The sequence below is a fragment of the Camelus dromedarius genome, chromosome 13, assembly GCF_036321535.1.
Source record: "Camelus dromedarius isolate mCamDro1 chromosome 13, mCamDro1.pat, whole genome shotgun sequence".
Lineage (NCBI taxonomy): Eukaryota > Metazoa > Chordata > Mammalia > Artiodactyla > Camelidae > Camelus > Camelus dromedarius.
This window is the reverse complement of record NC_087448.1, coordinates 63423173-63441466: the sequence shown is the minus strand read 5'-3', so window position 1 is coordinate 63441466 and position 18294 is coordinate 63423173. Positions and strand designations below refer to the sequence as shown.

The following is an 18294-nucleotide window of genomic DNA, read 5'->3' as shown; positions in this document are numbered from 1 at the left end:
TTTCTTTTACTACAGAAACATAGGTTAAAAAGGTGATATTTGCAGTTGTCTTTCTTGCTGTTGAATTGACTTGTGTTCATTTCTCTTAAAAATTATTGAATAGAAAAGTAAAATAGTTTTCTCTTTTGCTATCTTGGGAAAGGCTATTTATGGGCATTCAAATAGTGTATAGGTCTAAATATGTGATAACCAAAGCAGAAAGTTAACATAGTAGAAATCTTTTAAAGAACAAAAGCAAAGAAAATCAGAAACTTGTAAGAATAGTGATTGGTTAAGAAGAATAATAATTACTGCTGTGTGTAATTAATGCATTTTAATTAAGCATCTGGTGGTATTTCTTTCAAGGTGCGGCGGCGAAGTTCTAAAAGAGAAAGGCGGTGAACAAATGTCTTTAATAACTTTCTGTGAGAAAGCTTTGAAAAAAATTTTTTGTCAAGCTTCAGGCTGAGTAAAGCCTTTGATGCACAAAATGGGACTGCTGAAGAGTGGACAGTTGGACCTTACTCTGATGACCTTATGTATTTGTGGTCACACGCTTTAGCCATGCGCATGGTGATAACATTGACTATGGAGTCTTGTGAAAAAGTGTAATGTGCGATGGCTCTGTAGACACAAACTAAAGAAGAATCTTGTAAATATATTTTTTCTTTCTTTCTTTTTCTTTCTTTCTTTCTTTTTTCTTTCTTTCTTTTTTTTTTAATGTTTCTGACTTCTAAAGTGCTTGTATAGCTTTTATCTGCGGCTTTAAACTGACAGTACCCAACTGTTTATTGGATCTATTGATTTCAAAAGAATTTGTTAGGATAGATCTTAAGCAGTAATCTGTCAGTGTTTGTATTTGTATTCTTGGCAATTTTACTGTGAAAAAAATTTTTTTCAACAAATGGTGCCATTTTTCTTGATGTCACTGTTTGTTGGAGAGTTAAAATGGTCTCTTTCCCTTGTGTGTCTGACCTAGTGTTTACTCCTGGGCACCCTTAATCTTCAGAGGTGCTAAATTGTTTGCCATTACACCTGAACAATGCCTCTGTTGGGAAGACCCCATGCAGATTGTCAAACAGTCCTGAAGTTGTTTGGTTATTTTACACCTCAGTATTGGTCCCAGAATTTTCTGCCCTTTCATGGCAATGAAAATTTTAAAGAGAGAGAGAGATTTAAAATATTTTAATTTTAAAGAGTGTGTTATAAAATAATGTACTGAATTCTTTATTCCATTTTATCATCCCTTTTCAGTTTTTATTAATCTACTGTATCAATAAAATTCTGTAATTTGAATTAGTTTTTAATAGTCTAGAATGTTATTGTGTATAGATATTTCCTCTTGAACATTATGTTCAGAAAATGCAAATTATTACACTATAATATAAAATCTGATATATACACATTAGAAAAACTTCAGTCTCCATAACAGTGTAAAGTTAATCAGAAAGAAAAAAATTTTATTGATGCAGTGTGTCTTTATAAAGCTGTTCTTGAAAGCAAGTGTTTTGTATTTTATAGTGAGTTGCATGTTTATGAAAAAAAGTGCTGAAAATGGGATGTGCTCTTTTCTGTAAATTCATATTTAGCCATAGTATATGATAGATCGCCCCATAACATAGTTTTTCATCAAGAGTTTATTATTGTACTTTATTTTGGAGCCAAAAACTGTTTTGGGTGGGGAGGGGCAGGGTGGGAGTGATATATCCAACTATATGAGCTACTGTAGGTATCACAGTCTTCTGAGCTTTGAATGAAATTCCACTTTGTCCAGATTGGAAGAAGTGGAAATTTATTTGGATTTAGAGCATATCTTTTTTTTTTCCTTTGTTGTAATCTGCAAAATATAGAAACAAAGGAAGTATCCTTTATGCAGTTTTCTGAACTGTATTTTCAACCAAAACACATAGATTACAACTTAATGCTTATCTAAATTCATTTTAGTATTTCAGGTGCTGTTCTTTCATTTTTTCATGGTTACCATCAGAAAAGAAAATCATATTCTAACTTATTAAATTTATCACATTGAATAATGGAGCATTTTCATGTAATACACCATTATGTTTATGGTATATTTCCAGGTTTGGTTATAATAGATGGGGGATATAATAAAGAAACTACTATTTTGGAAAATGACATTTTACTATTTTCCAATGTATATCACAATTAATGTGATTATTTTTCTTTTAAAGATTCCTTCATGTTTATGAAACGACCTTTTATTTTTAAAAAAAATTTTGAATTGTGTCTTAATCTCTCAATATTTAACTATTACTCATTTACAACAGTACTGACACCAGTGATTATGGGGGGCTGCTACATATCAAGGCAGCTAATGTTGGACCAAGATACAGTTGGTTTTTAAACGTTTCATTAGCTCAGTTCTCCCAAACACCGCTATTTCTATTTCAGCAGTACAAAGGCATGTTTTTAAATCTATAAAATAAAGAAGAAGGGATAGCTTTGTATTTTTGTCGTTGGCTACATTGCACCGGAAATGTTTATGGAAGTATATCTTTAAAACCATTTTATAAAACAATGAAAAAATGATTGTGGAGGATTTTTACTTGCATGATCATAGTTAACCAAATTTCATTGCACATTAATTCTGTACATCAGTTCACAAAAAAATGTTCATTATAGATTTTGTTTAATGCCAATGAGTCTGTGATTTTCAGCTTGTCTGTTTACTTTTTGGGAGGATTATGATGTAAATTTTCCATTTTTCTATAGAAAAATAGGTGCAATAATGATCAAAGTTTTGATGTCCTGAGTCTTCATCTTAGGGGATTATCTTACTATGTTTAAACTTAACATTTCATGTACTAACATTTGGAGAGCCACATACTATAAAGTAAAATTAAGTATGTATAAAACAGTTGCTAATAGTGGTTAGCAAACTCTTCAGTGATAATGTTCATTTTGAAAATGTATACTGTATAAAATTAAGAAAATATTTAACTCACTGTAACAAGTTCCATTATGAAAATCTTATGATTCTTCAGTGAGGTTATCTTTGCTGCACTCAGTAGCAAATGCGTTTAATCTACACTATAATAAAATTTCTTGCTGCAGTGCAACAGGAAGCTTTTTCAGTGATCTCCACTGTATATGTAAATTACAAATGTGGCTGTAAAACTTGTTCCAGGTATTAAAGGTTAAATTACTTTCTGTATCTTCTTACAACTTGTAAGTTTGATTTTTAAGATTTCCTTTTGTCCATTTGAAGAATGTCAGGAATTTAAGAATTTGTTTGACTTAGGCATATCTCTGCTACCGCCATAGTATTATGTCACCATGATGAACAATTGGTATTTAGATAGATAACCAATTTTCAGACACATTTTTGAATTTTCTGTGAAGTTGAATAAACATGAAAGCTAATGTATAATTGTATTATTTTATTTATGTGAATCAATATATTTATATTTACATATGTTTACTAAATGGAGAAAGGCACATTTCAATGATTTTTAATTTGGAGGCTTTGTTCCATGAAGAGGAAATGTATTTCCTAGTAACATTTTTCAGACTTTTTGTTTAAACTTCTCATGCAAAGTCTTGGTTAACAAGAGATTTGCTAAGTATTATTTAAGTTAAAAGAGTACATAACTTGAAGAAAATAAATGTATAATATTAACTTTAAAAGTAAGCACTAAGAAAATAAGTTACTATAGTGGCAGTTTCATTAATTTATTCAGCAAATATTTATTGAGTACCTGCTCTGCTAATCTAGTTATGGAGGAGAAGGTGTGATTTGGATAGAATAGATCTCTGCTGTTGTGCAGCTTACCTTTTCCACAAGGAGGTGGAGGACTAAGGAAACAGTAAACTGTGGAGATTAGAAAAGAAAAAGGATAGAGAGTAGAAATGATTGGAGGAGAAGCCATATTATATACTTTGGAGCTATGTTTTTATTAAAATTTAGGATTGTTATATCTCTATGATGAAGTGACACTTTTATAAATATAAAACGTCACTTGTTATCTGTATGAATACTTCATGCCTACTTTATCTGATAATTGATATAACAACACCAGTTTTAACTATTGTTTTCATGACAAAACCTTTTCTGTCCTGTTATTTTCAACATATTTGTGTCCTTATGTTTAAGTGTGTGTTATATAAACATTTTATACTTCAGTTGTGTTTTTATTCAATCTTAGAATCTTTGTTCTTTAAGTAGAATGTTTAGATTATTTGCTTTTGGTGTAATTACTGATATAGTAGCTTTTTTTTTTTGATATAGTAGCATTTATTGCTATTTTCTTTTTTGCCAATTTTTCTTTATTCCTTTATTTTCTCCTTTTTCTAACTTCTTTTGGTTGAGTAAAGTACTTCTCACTATTCTGTTTTACCCTTCTATTAGCATTTTAGTTATGCCTGATTATATTATTATTTTGGTGGTTACCCTCTAGATTACATATATTTCACTTATAGCCTATACTATGTTAATATTTTTTCCCACCTTCTGAACAATGCAAGAAGTTTAAAACAGTTCAGCTTAATTTTTTGTTATATATTTTGTGGTTATAAATATAAGTTTATCAGTGCTTTCAGTAGTAAGTGTTCTTTCCTGTTTGCTTGTACATTTTCTCTTTTCTCTGTACCTTCTTCTTTCTCTGAGAGTCTTTCTCTGTCTTAATTAGTTTTCCTTCAGCCTGAAGAAATTTTAGTATTTATAGTGCAGATCTGGTGGCAGTTAAGTCATTCAGCTTTTGTTTGTTTGAAAAATCTTAATCATACCTTTATTTTTAAAGAGCATTTTAATTGGATATGGAATTTTAGATTGGCAATTTTATTTATTTGGCAGTTTAAAAGTTGACATTCCGTTGTTCTCTGATTTTCATATTTTCTGTTGTGAAGTCACCTTCAAACCTTTTTGCTCTTTGTAGGTAATACATTTTTTTTTTTTTCTGGCTGCTTGTAGGATTTTCTCTTTATCTTTGTTTTTAGCAGCTTGACTATATGATCCTACTCTTCCTTACACTCATATCCAGTCTGTCATCAAGTTCTGTTGATTTTACCTTCTGATTATCCCTCAATTTTTTTCTACTTTTTTCTTTCTTTTTTTTTTTTTTTTTGCCAGTGTATCTTCTTTAAGTTCTCATTTAATTGCCTCCAATCTCTTCTGCTCACATTTACTCTTGGCTGACCTCAGATTCATTTTCACAGTATAGCCAGACTGGTGAAATAGTGATCCCATCAGCAGTAGCAACAGCGACAAACCCTTTAACACTTCACTGTTGCATTTAGGATAATGTGCCCTACAAAGCTCTGTTATCTTTGGTCACTCCTATCTAGCCAGTCTTTTCTGCAGTCTGTGTCAGCTACACTGTTTCAGTCACCAGAGGTACAGGCTGTTAGGGTGCATATAAAGATATATAGACATTCAAAAGATAAAGCACAGTCTATTCTTAATGCCTGGAGCACTTTTCTGCTTTGTCTAATTGTTTCCTACTTAAACTGTTATACTAGTAAGAATTTTCCCTAAAGAAGCCTTTCTGAATTTCTGTGGTCAGGGCAAACCCCACTATCATATGCCCTCTTAGCTTACCTCTTTTTTTTTTTTTTTGAAGTATAGTCAGTTACAATGTGTCAATTTCTGGTGTACAGTGTAATGTCCCAGTCATGCATATATGTGCATATATTCATTTTCATATTATTTTTCATTAAAGGTTATTACAAGATATTGAATATAGTTCCCTGTGCTATACAGAAGAAATTTGGGTTTTTTTTATCTATTTTTATGTATAGTAGTTAACATTTACAAATCTCTTAACTTCCAAATTTATCTCTTCCCACCCCTTTTCTCCTGGTAACCATAAGATTGTTTACTGTGTCTTTGAGTCTGTTTCTGTTTTGTAGATGAGTTCATTAGTGTCCTCTTTTTTCTTTTTTCTTTTTTTAGATTCCATATATGAGTGATATATGGTGTTTTTCTTTCTCTTTTTGGCTTACTTCACTTAGAATGATGACATCCGGGTCCATCCATGTTTCTGCAAATGGCATTAGTTTATTTTTTAATCACTGAGTAATACTCCATTGTATAAATATACCACAACTTCTTTATCCAGTCATCTGTCAATGATCATTTAGGTTATTTCCATGTCTTGGCTTTTGTATATAATGCTGCTATGAACATTGGGGTGTGTGTATCTTTTCGAATTAGAGTTCCCTCTGGATATATGCCCAGGAGTGAGATTTCCGGATCATATGGTAAGTCTGTTTTTAGTTTTTTGAGTAATCTCTATCCTGTTTTCCATAATGGCTGCACCAAACTACATTCCCACCAGCAGTGTAGGAGCATTCCCTTTCCTCCATACCCTCTCCAACATTTACTGTTCATGGACTTTTTAATGATGGCCATTCTGGATGATGTGAGGTGATACCACATTGTAGTTCTGATTTGCATTTCTCTGATAATTAGGGATATTGAGCATTTTTTCATGTACCTGTGCACCATTTGTATGTCTTCATTGGATAATTTCTTGTTTAGGTCTTCTGCCCATTTTTGGACTGGGTTGTTTGGGTTTTTTTTGTTATTAAGTTGTATGAGCTGTTTATATATTCCAGAAATTAAACCTTTGTCAGTTGCATCATTTGCAAATAATTTCTCCCATTCCATAGGTTTTGTTTTACTTACGATTTCCTTTGCTGTGCAAAAGCTTGTAAGTTTAATTAGGTCCCATTTGTTAATTTTGTTTTTATTTCTATTGCCTGGGTAGACTGCTGTAGGAGAACATTGCTAAGATTTATGCAGAGAATGTTTTGCTTATGTTTTCTTCTAGGAGATTTATTGTGTCTTGTGTTATATTTAGGTCTTTAAGCCATTTTGAGTTTACTTTTGTGTATGGTGTGGGGGAGTGTTCTAACTTCATTGATTTACATGCTGCTGTCCAGTTTTCCCAACAGCACTTGCTGAAGAGACTGTCTTTTCTCCAAATGGTACTTAGCACAATTGGCATTTGGGTTATTTGATTAACACCTGCCCCATTGCCTCCAGCATTGTAAAACCACGTGAAGACAGAGATGGTGTAAAGTTTTGTTCACTATTTTATCTCTAACACTCAGCACAGTACTTAGTGGCCATAGTGAGTACTTGGAAATGTTTGTTGAATAAATCTAGGTTAACTTTATATTATTAAAACATAGATAAATAGTCATTAAAAATTGTTCGATTTAAGATGAAGGAATCTGATAATATATTGTGCCAGATACCTTACTAAAACCTTTACATACAGTATCTCATATAGCCTCACTGTAGTTCTCTGTGCTAATCAGTGGTATGGCCTTTAACAGATGAGGAACTGAGGGTCAGAGATTGTGGTTGACTCAAGATTCCTCATCTCTGAAGTGAAAACTGGAGAGTTGGTCTCATGTTTTACTCCAAAACTATGCTCTTTCTGTACTACCTCAAATATTAATCATCAAACACTGATTGAAAAAAAAATTAAAGATTTTTTAAAAGTAGTGATACTGTAATTCTTAAATTGTGTTGGAATTTCCTAGTCAAGGCATTAACATATTGGCCACATTTTATTGGATACTCTGTTACCTGTTTACCACATTATCTCCCATTGTGAGAAATGTGTGTTTTCAACATTTTATGGAGGAACCTAGACTTGCTGGAAGGTCACAGAGTAGAGCCAGAGTTGATGGTCTGGAATAGCACACTATTGATTTAGACTAGAATTCAAATAATTTTCATAAACCAAAATTGCTTTCTGTGTATTGAAAACATAAAATGCATCAGACTGAGGTCTTAGAAAGTTATGGTTTAAAATGTAAATTTCATTTACAAAATTGACATTCTTGATTGGATGGATTTAACTGGGTTCACTACATAGTCTTCTGCATTATGACCCTTGGGTACCTTTAGTTAATCATATATAAAAATCCTAGAGAGCTGGTAATACTGTTAACCCCTTGTAGATGGTATGTGAATATTTGGAGGTTGGGTGCATAACAGATATGTTCAGTTGGGAATTGAGATCAATTTGGCTGAAGGGGAGAACTTTCTGAGTTGTAGCTGGGTAATAGGGAGATACCCTTGCAAAAGTAGTTTGGGAGGATCTAGTATAGGGCTTTGAATTACAAAGCCAGCTAAGGGAGCTACACATGTCTTCAGAGCAAAAGAAGGAAGCTTGAAGACTTATTAGGACTTCTAACGTGACAGCTTTAGAAGGGTATGTAATACTGTTAAGCAGCTATAAACAGGGAGTCCAGTTAGTTAACTGTAAGATTAGCTTAGTAGTTTGCTCTGAAAAGAAACAATTACCTTGTCCTCAAGCCTCAAACTGTTCATAACTAGAAATTGTTAGAACTGAGTTCTATCACTCCATTATTCAGATTAGCAGACAGTGTTCATATTAAGTAACAGCCAGTTGAACATCTTTTTTTTTTTATTATTTAAAACCTTAACACGGGTACTTCCTAAATACTTTCCCATAGGAAGGAGGGAGAAACAACAGACATTCAGAGCAAAATATGAAAATCACCCTTCGGTTCACTAGATCAGGATTTAGGATTTGTCTGTATCACTTTCTCACTCATATATACCTGTATATCTTTTGTTTTTATGTAAGTGGGGCCATCCTATACCTTTCTACAACTTTTTCCTCAACTTAATGTTTTTATAAGGCTATCAGCATGTATGGGTTAATCTCACCCTTTTAACAGCTGTATAAGATTCATTGTATGGGTATGCCATGATTTATTTAATTACTATTCTGTTGATGGGCATTTGGATTATTTACATTTTTCACTGTTCTAGAGTGCAGTAAATGATCTTTCTTGTATAGTCTTTGTGCTGAAGTGCTAAATTTCCTGTAAGAAATAGATTCTTGCGAAGTATGGAGTTCCTTTAAATTCTGCCAAATTGCTTTCCAAAAAATCTACCAATTAATAGTTTTTAATTTTTGTAAGCCCAGCAGTTACAAAATTAACTTGTTTTTATTTGCATTTCTCCAGTTGCAAATGAGAGAGCATTGTTGCATATGTTTTCTTTTTGATTGGCTATTTCTAGTTTATGAATTACTTGTTCATATTCTTTGCCCATTTTTCCATTTAGCTGTTTGTCTTTATCATTGTTGTTATCTCTGGGTACAGAGGGAGGAAGCAGGGATGGTTGTGGACTTTAGCCACACAATGTTACATTTTGTTACAAACAGGTACTGCAGTTTTGGACTAGCATATATGCTAAACGTCAGCTTACCGTCTTTCCACACGCTCTTTATACGTGCTCACATTATTTGCTTGCTTGTTAAATATGTGGAAGATGTCTTCTAGTGAGTCACTTTATGCTTTTTTTTAATGGTGTCTTTTGCCATATAATATGGGAGTTTCTCCTCTTTGTGAGCTCAGATCTGTCAGTATTTTTCATTATGGCCTCTGAGTTCTGTGCTTACTACAAGATTTTGAAAATATTTTCCTGTTTTCTTCTAATACTTGTATTTTTTTTTTCACATTAAATCACTTAATCCATCTGGGGACTACTTTTGTTATTGTGTGTGATTGTGGTCTAACTTTTTTCCTAGGTGTATAGTTACTTTTCTTAACACAGTTGATTGTATAGTTTCTTTCTTCTCCACTGGTTTGAAATGCGACAGGTATTATGAACTAAATATCTACTTAGATCTGTTTTTGGACATTGACCTCTTTGTCTTTGCCTATACTAACATCTGATGTAATTACTATGCCCATACAGTAAGTTTTTTATTTGGTCTGAAAATTTTCCATAAATTGTATTTCAACAATATCTTGTTATTCTTGGCTATTCTTATTTTCTCTTACTCAAAATATCAACATCTTTATAATATTGAGTCTGCCCAGTGAGATGGATTTTTTTTAAGTCCTTCCTTTCAGTATAGTTTTACTGTTTTCTTCATAATAGGCTTTGTTTACATCTTTAAAAAAATACTTAATGGATTTTACTGTTATTGCTAACATTGTTATTGTTACTCTATTTTCTAACTGGTTACGCCTGCTATGTTATGTTTTCAGACACTTTGCTGAACTTTTATTAGTCGTAATAGTTTTTAGTTAATTCTTTTGGATTTGTTAGATAATGCTCTCTGCGAACAGTTTTGTCATTATTTCAGATTGTTCTGAAACTTATATATTGTGTTTTTCTAGTCTAATTGTGTTGGTTGGCACTTTTAGAGCATTGTTAAATAGAAAGCATCCTGTCTCTTTCCAGTTTAAGAAAGTTTCTATTTCTGTCTAATCAGGGTTATTAAAAAATAAAAACGAGAATGTGTGTTGAATTCCATGTTTGCATGGCAGTTTGTGTTTTTAAAAAGATATGATTATCAGCATAATGAATAATATTGATAGATTTCATGTATAGAATCAGCCTTGCTTTCATAGAATTAACCCAGCTTGGTCATGCTACTAGATTGAGTGTGCTAACACTTTAGTCAGCATCCTTATATTCATGTTGAGTATTGTGATTGGTTTATAATTCTCTTTGCTATGTCCTCCTTACTCCAGTATTGGTAGGAAGGGTTTGCTAGCCTTGTAGAATGACTTGGAAAACTGTCCATATTTTCCTATGAAACAGTTTATGTACTGTAGGAATTATTTACTTCCTGAAATCTTAATAGAGCTCACATTTTCACATGTACATTGTACATGGTACCTCTTTAAATTTTATTTTTTTTCAATTTCCAGGAAATAATATAGTAGACCATCATGAGCTCATTCTCGAGGTTTAAAAGATAATAATTCTTCACTATATTTGTTTCAGTTCTTGATAACTCCTTCCCCACCCCCAACACACACACACTCTCGCTCTCGCTCTCGCTCTCGCTCTCTCGCTCTCTCTTGCTCTCTCTCGCTCTCTCTCGCTCTCTCTCGCTCTCACACGATCTCTCTCTGCTCTCTGTGAGTGGGCAGTAAAATCTCTCTGGAATGTTTAACAAGCAGTGTTCTTTATTGTGTTTTAAGAACAAACATTCCATAATTGTATCATAGTTGCCATGGAATGATTGCATTTATGTCTGTCCTTTTGTGAGGAGGATAAACTCACTTTATACAGAAATTACACTTTTTTTTTGTTTTTAATAAGAAATGAAAGATAACTGCTAAAGCTTAAAACTTTTTCCATCCTTCCCCCCTTTACTAAGTGATAACTATCCTGATATTTATGTATATCATTCCCATGCGTGTTTTCATCCTCATGTTACATATGTGTATTTAAAAAAAATAGGGCTGCTTTGTATATTTTTTAATTTTATGGAAAAAATCCATTTTATCTATAATTTTCAAACTTAATTACTATGTTTCTTTGAGGTATAGCCATGTTAAATGTTCTTTTTTTTTTCATGATTTAACAGCTCTGAAATTAGGATGCTTCTTAAATCATGATGTCATTAGATTTGATTACATCTAGTTAATTCCTCTTAATTGCTTTTGTAAGGCATGCTTTTGTTTGACTATACCACAGTTAATCCATTTTTATAGCACATATAATCATTTATTATTATTATTATTATTATTATTATTATTACTTTTATTACCAGGTTATGTACACTTTCACTTTACAAACAAGGGCCAAAGTGAGCATCATTTCTGTTTCATAAGCAGTTATTTTGAATGGAAATGTTGAATTTAGTGAATATGGGTACTGTACTTTCTAGGTATTGCCTAATTGCCTTCCAAAGTGGTGTCTTACTCTGTGTTCCCACCAGCAATGTATAAGAGCTTTTGTTTGCTTTTAATTTTTAGACCTTTATTTATTCGAAATTTAACTTTGTGTGTGCTGTGGGTTAAGGGTCTTATTTTATATTTTTCAAATGCATAGCCATTCATCTCAGCACTGTTACTTATTAAATAGTTTATTTTTTCTACTTTGATTTAAATGGCATGTCTGTCATACTGAGTGCCTTTATATGTTGAGGATATATTTTAAATAACATAATATTTATTTTTATAATGTTTCCAGGCCATTTGTGTTCCACTAGTTTATGTATGTACTCCTGCAACTAATATATTTTCATTACTGTAGTTTTATAGTAAGGCGTCTCCCTTACTGATACTCTTCAAAATTGTCTTCATTGTTTTTGTCTTTTTACACCTCCACATGAATTTTAAGATAAGGTTGCCAAATTCTGGGAGAAGGATTTTTATTGGAATTGCATTGAATTTAAAAAAATTTTTTTGAGAGACTGATCATTTTTATGACATTGAATCTTTTCATCCATGAATATGTTGGTTGGTTGATGTCTTTATATCCAGTAAAGTTTTAGTTTCCTTCACAAGAGTCTTGCAAACTGTATCTTTCTTTAAAATTACTTTTTCTAATTGCTGCTGATGGATAGGAACACTAGCCTAGCCTACCCTTACTCCTTTACCCTCACTCCTTTGGGGCCTAAAAACCTTTTTTAGGAGCTGAAGCTTTTATTCTCTTTTTGGCTTCCTTTATGGTTAGTTAATCCAAGTTTTTCACTTCTTCCTAGAATGAAATTTTGGTAACTCATGTTTTCCTTGGAAATCGTGCATGTCTAGGTTTAAAAATATGTTGGTAAAAGTTTTATTTACATAGTCTATTTTATTTTATGAATCTCCTCTGTAGCATTTCGTATTTATTTTTTCTTGATTCAAAAAATTTTTCATCGCTTTTTTTGGTTCTCTATCACTGGATTTCATTGAGATTTTGTAAGAACGACTTTTGGTTTTATTGAGTGAGCACTTTTTGTTGTTGCTTGTTATTTCTGTAATTTCTGCAGTAATCTTCATTCCTTCTTTCAAATTTATTTGAATATATTAATTTTTCTTTTAGTCTCTTGGGCTGTATACTTACTAGTTCATTTACCTTTAGTCTTTCTTTTATATGCTTTTCTCTTCTAACTACTGCTTGATTACATTTCAAAGGTTTTGTAGTGTTCCCTTTTATTATTCATTTCTAAATAGCTTATAGTTTTCATTTTGATTCTTAAGTTTAATGGGGCTCTTTTTCCTAGAAGACTTAAAAAAAATTCTGAATAGATAGGTTTGGAGGTTTGGGAGGGGGGGTTATTTTGTTATCTTTTTGTGATTAATTTCTATTTAACTAAATGTAGGCCAAGAATGTCACTTGTGTAATTTTGCTTCTTGGTCTGTATTGAGAGATTTTCATTGTGTGTTTCCATATGTCTAAAAAGGTTTATCCATAGTGTTTTGTAAGCCAAATTGTGTGTATATATCTATGTTTCAGATTGAGCTTGTTTTTTGGGTTACTTAAATTTTTATATCTTGGTTTTATTATTTGTGAAACCTGTTGGTTTAGGAGATGGTTGTTTTAATGTCCACGATGAAGACTGTGAATATATCCACTCCTCTTTGTATCAGTTTTAACCTTACAATTTCAAAGTTTGGATAATAGAAGTTCTATGACTGATAATAAGTATTTGATACCCCTTTTTCCAGCTCCCCTGTGTCATTTTGTTTTACATCTGATTTTAAAACAGCGTATAGCTATCTTTATTATTTCTTTATTTTTTCCCTTCATTTTCTCTGTTCTGTTTCTGGAATTCTTTTTAGATAATTAGAATTTTTCAAAGTATCTTCCACATTTAAACTTTACCCTTGCAACATTTCTCTAGTATGTGTTTTAGGCTGTGGTTCCTCCTAAAGATTTCTTTTTCTTTCCAGAATTTGTCAAAATTTCCATGTCTTTCTCTTACCTTGTGGATTTATCTAGAGTGTCTGTGTATGTGTTCTTACCTGCTTTCATTTTATGAGGAACGATAATTGCCAATACTTAATTTTCTGTCTGGATCCAGTGGAATCCCTTCTTGATTTCAGCACTTAGATTGTATTCCTGCCCATTTTTCTTTTTGTTTGCTTGGGGAATGAAAGTTTCATAAGCTTATACTTAATCATCATTTCTGACTGAGCCTTCCTGAGCTGCTTTGAAACAAAAAACAAAAACTAACTCTCTTTAGCGTGTCTGTTTTACAGCACTACTGCTTATCACGTAGTTGGAGTCACTTCAGTTCCTTAGAGCTTCTGTTGTCCAGTTCAGAGCAGCTCATTGTACAGAATCTTTATTGTGGATCCCAGTGACCAGATCCAGTCCTTTCTTCCCAGTCCTCTTTCCCTAAGACTTCTGTGTGTCAATACTTTCTGACTGGCCCTTGTGACAGTTAGAAAAGGGTTTTCCTCCTAACTTTCTGAATGTCTTTTATTTTCACTGATGGTTTTTCTTCTTTCACCCACTCCTTAATTGGCATTATAACTTAATGTAAGAGTTATCAACTTTTTGTCCCCTTTCTAAAGGCATGAAACAGTTTTACTGACTTCTGAACAGTAGAAATTGTAGTTTTAGTATCCATTGAGAAAAGTTTATATATAGCTATATAAACTCATAATATACTTAAATAGAGCCACATCATGTATTTACACTGATTTTAAAACGTACTCCCCCTGAAAGATATGGCTCTACTAGCTTCTTTAATCTCCACAGCAACCAATAGTATAATAAGATTGAATAAGTATATAGAAGACAATTAACTTAAATACAATGAAGTAAACCTTGCAAGAAGCAATATCTATCTGTCTTCCATTCTCCAGTATTTTCATAGTTATCTTAAAGGCAGAATTGTTTGAATACCCTGACATCTAAATATACATCCTTTTGTGCCTTTCATAGGTTTAGGACATTGATTCTCAAATTTTAGTGTGAGTAGAAATCATTGCTTTGGGTAATGTATGTAAAACCATGGGAGATGTAAGGGATTTTTTAAGGGTGCTTTTAACCATACCTAAATTTGTATGGCAATTTTAGATTTGCCATGCTCATTAAGTTTTTATTCTTCTCTACCTACATACATTTGAATGATATTACTACATATGTGGAAAATACATATATTGAAACTTTATGTAGATGTAAATCTGTTCAGTCTGATTCTCCAGATGTAAAAGAAAGTAGACAAAAAGCCAATAGAGCTTTCAATTTACTGGCTCTGCAAATGTAATAGAAGTGTGATCTTAGGCAAGTTATTTTACATTTCTGAACTGCAGGTTACTCACCTGTAAAATGGGAGTAGATAGCCTTAAAAAACACCTTCAACGTATAGTCAATCAAATAAAATACAGTGCAAAAAAATGTAGATGATAAAGTCCCTAGTTATCAATAATTCAGTTATTGGGATAATGATTGGTCTTGAAAGAAAATATGTTTAACTGAAAAAGCAAGATGCAGTTATGGGGAACTGAGAGTTATATATGGGTGTGTGTATGTTTGAATATCTATATTATATTTACTGCTTTGGGACAGAGGTGGGGAATATCCAAACTGTGTTGCCATCCTCTTCTAGGATCCACCTTTGGTGGTTTCTCAAATCCCTGACCTTTTCCCATTGTCCAAATGATCTTGCCCACTGATCTTGTTGGATTTTTTTCCAATTTTAAAAAATTGTAGTAAAATAACCGCTAACAAAATTTACCATCTTAACAATTTTTAACTGCACAGTTCAGTGGTATTATTTACATTCATAATGTACAGCCATCACCACTATCCATTTCCAGAACTCTTTTTGCAAAACTGAAACTCTGTACCCATTAAACAATAATTCCCTATCCCCACCTCCTTCCAGCCCCTGGCAACCACCACTTATCTGTCAGTGGGCACTTGGGTTGCTTCCACAATTTAGCTATTGTTAATAAGGCTATGAAAATGCATGTTGCAAATATCTCTTCAACACCCTGCTTTCAGATCTTTTGGGTATATACCCAGAAGGTGGAATTGCTGGGTCACGTAGTAATACTATTTAAAAGTTTTTGAGGAGCCTCCATACTGTTTTCCACAGTGGCTGTGCCATTTTACATTCCCACGAACATTACACAGCTGTTCCAATTTCTCCAAACCACACTAATTCTATTTTGATTCCTATTTATTATATCTCTGCTGCAATCCTAACCAAACCTGAATCTAAGACTAAGCCCTGTGCCTTCTGCTTATGACTTGTTAAACTTGAGCATATCCTTTTCAATGGCCCAACTTGATTATACTGTAGAAATACTGTTGTTTTTCTAAATACTTAGGGTATAGACCTTCATGGAATCTTATTTATCCCTCTTTTTAAAACCAGAAGATTTTTTTTTCCTTTCCAGGGCAGTGCAACCATTGAAAAGGATTAAAATAAGTAGGCAACTTCATATTGAGTTAAGGAAAGAAACAGCCATAAGTATATGGCACAAATTCTGAAGAATATCTTCTAAATATTTTTGGACTAAAACAAGGTGAATTCCAAGAGCATCATTAAAGCCTCAAGAAAGGACTTTCTAAAAGAAAGTGTCACCACATTGAAATGTCCGCTTAAAGATTCTCTGGTAGGTGCAACAATTTGATCAGTGGGCCTGGGTGGGTCTGTGACAAGAGTTATACATCCCTGCAGGGACTCAGTTCACATCTTAAAGGACAGGGGGCGTGAGAATGACTAGAAATTTCATGGAATCACTGCATTTTCTGCATTCCAGCCTCTAGATGGAGAGAAAATTGATCTGAAATTGAGAAATGGCGAAGAAGGACATAGCTGCACAGCCCACCTGCAGTTGGTGGCTGAATTTGGCTGAGAGAAACACCGTGTGAATCTCCAGAGAATCATGACAGAGGCTTCACTGTACCTCTTGTTCTGCAGGAGGTGATGCAAAAACTGGGGATAGATGTACTCTTTCCTCCCGCTCCTTGGTAAGAGTGTATTCTGAAACCCAAACTGAAGCTGTCAGCTACTTTCTTTACAATGTCCTAGATACTGTCAGCAGAGGGCCTGGATAGAATTGCCATCATCAGAAGATGAATAATGAGCAGAAAGAAACCAACAGAGGAACTGAATAGTCATCACAACCCAACTGTACCTTTCTCATCCCCCTACTTTCATCCCCCACCCTATAAACCAACAAAAGGAACAAGATAAGTAAAAGGCGATGAAGAATGTGTATCAAGAGAATATTCCAGGAAAGAAGATGCCAGACATTCTCCACATTCTCAAAGAAGCGAGAGAAACTGAACTCAAAACAGAGCTCAAAGAAGTGATGAGATTGAAGAGATGAACACTAGCCTGCAAATAGTTACAGATCACAGTGTGTCAGGGATCAACATAAGGTAAATCTAATAGCTACGTATGCTAAATCCTGTATCCTTGACAGAATACACCTTTTCCAGCAACCCTGGGTTGTTTACAGAACTTGGCTCTCATTCCATAAAGAATCTCAAATTCCAGAATTAAACATTAAAACCAAAGAAATACTTAATTACCTGTCTTTTTTTTAAATACTCTCAAGGGAAAAACAAAAGATGAATATCTAGAAAATAACTAATGAAAATACTGTGTAGTGAAGACAATATATTTATACTGAAGGGTCGAGAATATGGGCCCTACAGCTGGTCCCCGATTGTGTTTGGGTCTCAGGTTTGCTGCTGATCAGGTGTTGAACCTTGAGCAGGTTGTATAACCTCTCAAGGTCTCAGTTTCAATGGATTAAATGAATGTCAAGAAGTACCTAGTAAGTGCTAAAAATTTTTAGCTATTGTAACCATTTTCTGAGATGGCCAGTGTGGCTAGAATGGGGTAAAGAAGGAAGAGCTATGTTCTGAGTGACGTCGGAAATGCAAGGAGCACAGCTGTAGGGCCTTGTAGGCTGTTGGAGGGGCTATAGTGAGTGGGGTGGGAAGCCATCCAAGGTTTTGAGCAGAGGAGTCACATACTCTGACTTCCACTTAAAAGGATCCTCTGGCTAATGTGTTGAGGACAGACTGAGGGAGAAGAGCTGGGGCGGAAAGACCAGTTAAGGAGACTATTGAGTTAATCTGGGTGATATGTGACTGGAATGGCCATGATGGGCTAGGATGGTAGTAACAGATGTGGTGAAAAGTGGTGTCTAAATATATACTGAAGCTAGAGCCTAAAGAATTTGCTGATGGATTGGAAATGCACCTAGGGCAAGCACTGGAGAGGTGGAGCTACCGTTAAGTGGAGGATGTCTATTGCTAAAGAACAAGGCTAAATAATAATAAGAATAAATATCTTTTTCTAAATATGGGATTAGACTCTGAATTCTCCACGGAGTTATGAGCTGTACTGAACTCATAGCTGACTTTTACGGGAATGAGCCTGTTCCCAAATCCCAGTTGGGGGAGCCTGAGCTGTCACTTGGACTTACATTCAGATTCATCCTGTTCATGGAACGAGAGCCCCTCTCCCTCAGGAGCCTGCAGTGTTTGGACACAGGACAGTGACTAACATCTAGCAGAAGGTGTCTGGAGGAAGCCAAAGTGTGACACCCTCACCCGTGGTAAGGGAGTCGGATGAGAAGTCCCCCTTGTGAGAC

At 33.7% G+C, this 18294-nt stretch overlaps 1 protein-coding gene across 7 annotated transcripts in view; it reads left to right on the top strand.

The window, feature by feature from the left end:
* Positions 1–17217, top strand: part of PDS5B (PDS5 cohesin associated factor B) — a 177732-nt gene extending 160515 nt beyond the window's left edge. For 3 of the 7 annotated variants that reach the window (XR_010383649.1, XR_010383647.1, XR_010383651.1), the window contains 2 exons: positions 346–631; positions 6152–6167. Coding sequence is in view for 1 of the 7 variants with exons in the window: in XM_031465857.2 (XP_031321717.1) it covers positions 346–381 (36 nt within the window). In the remaining 6 variants the exon portion in view is untranslated. Of the gene's footprint in view, positions 1–345; positions 4123–6151; positions 6199–16077 lie in introns of those variants that run through there. The other 4 variants (XR_010383648.1, XR_010383650.1, XR_010383646.1 and 1 more) reach the window with 3 other exon arrangements.
* The last annotated feature ends 1077 nt before the right edge of the window (positions 17218–18294 follow it).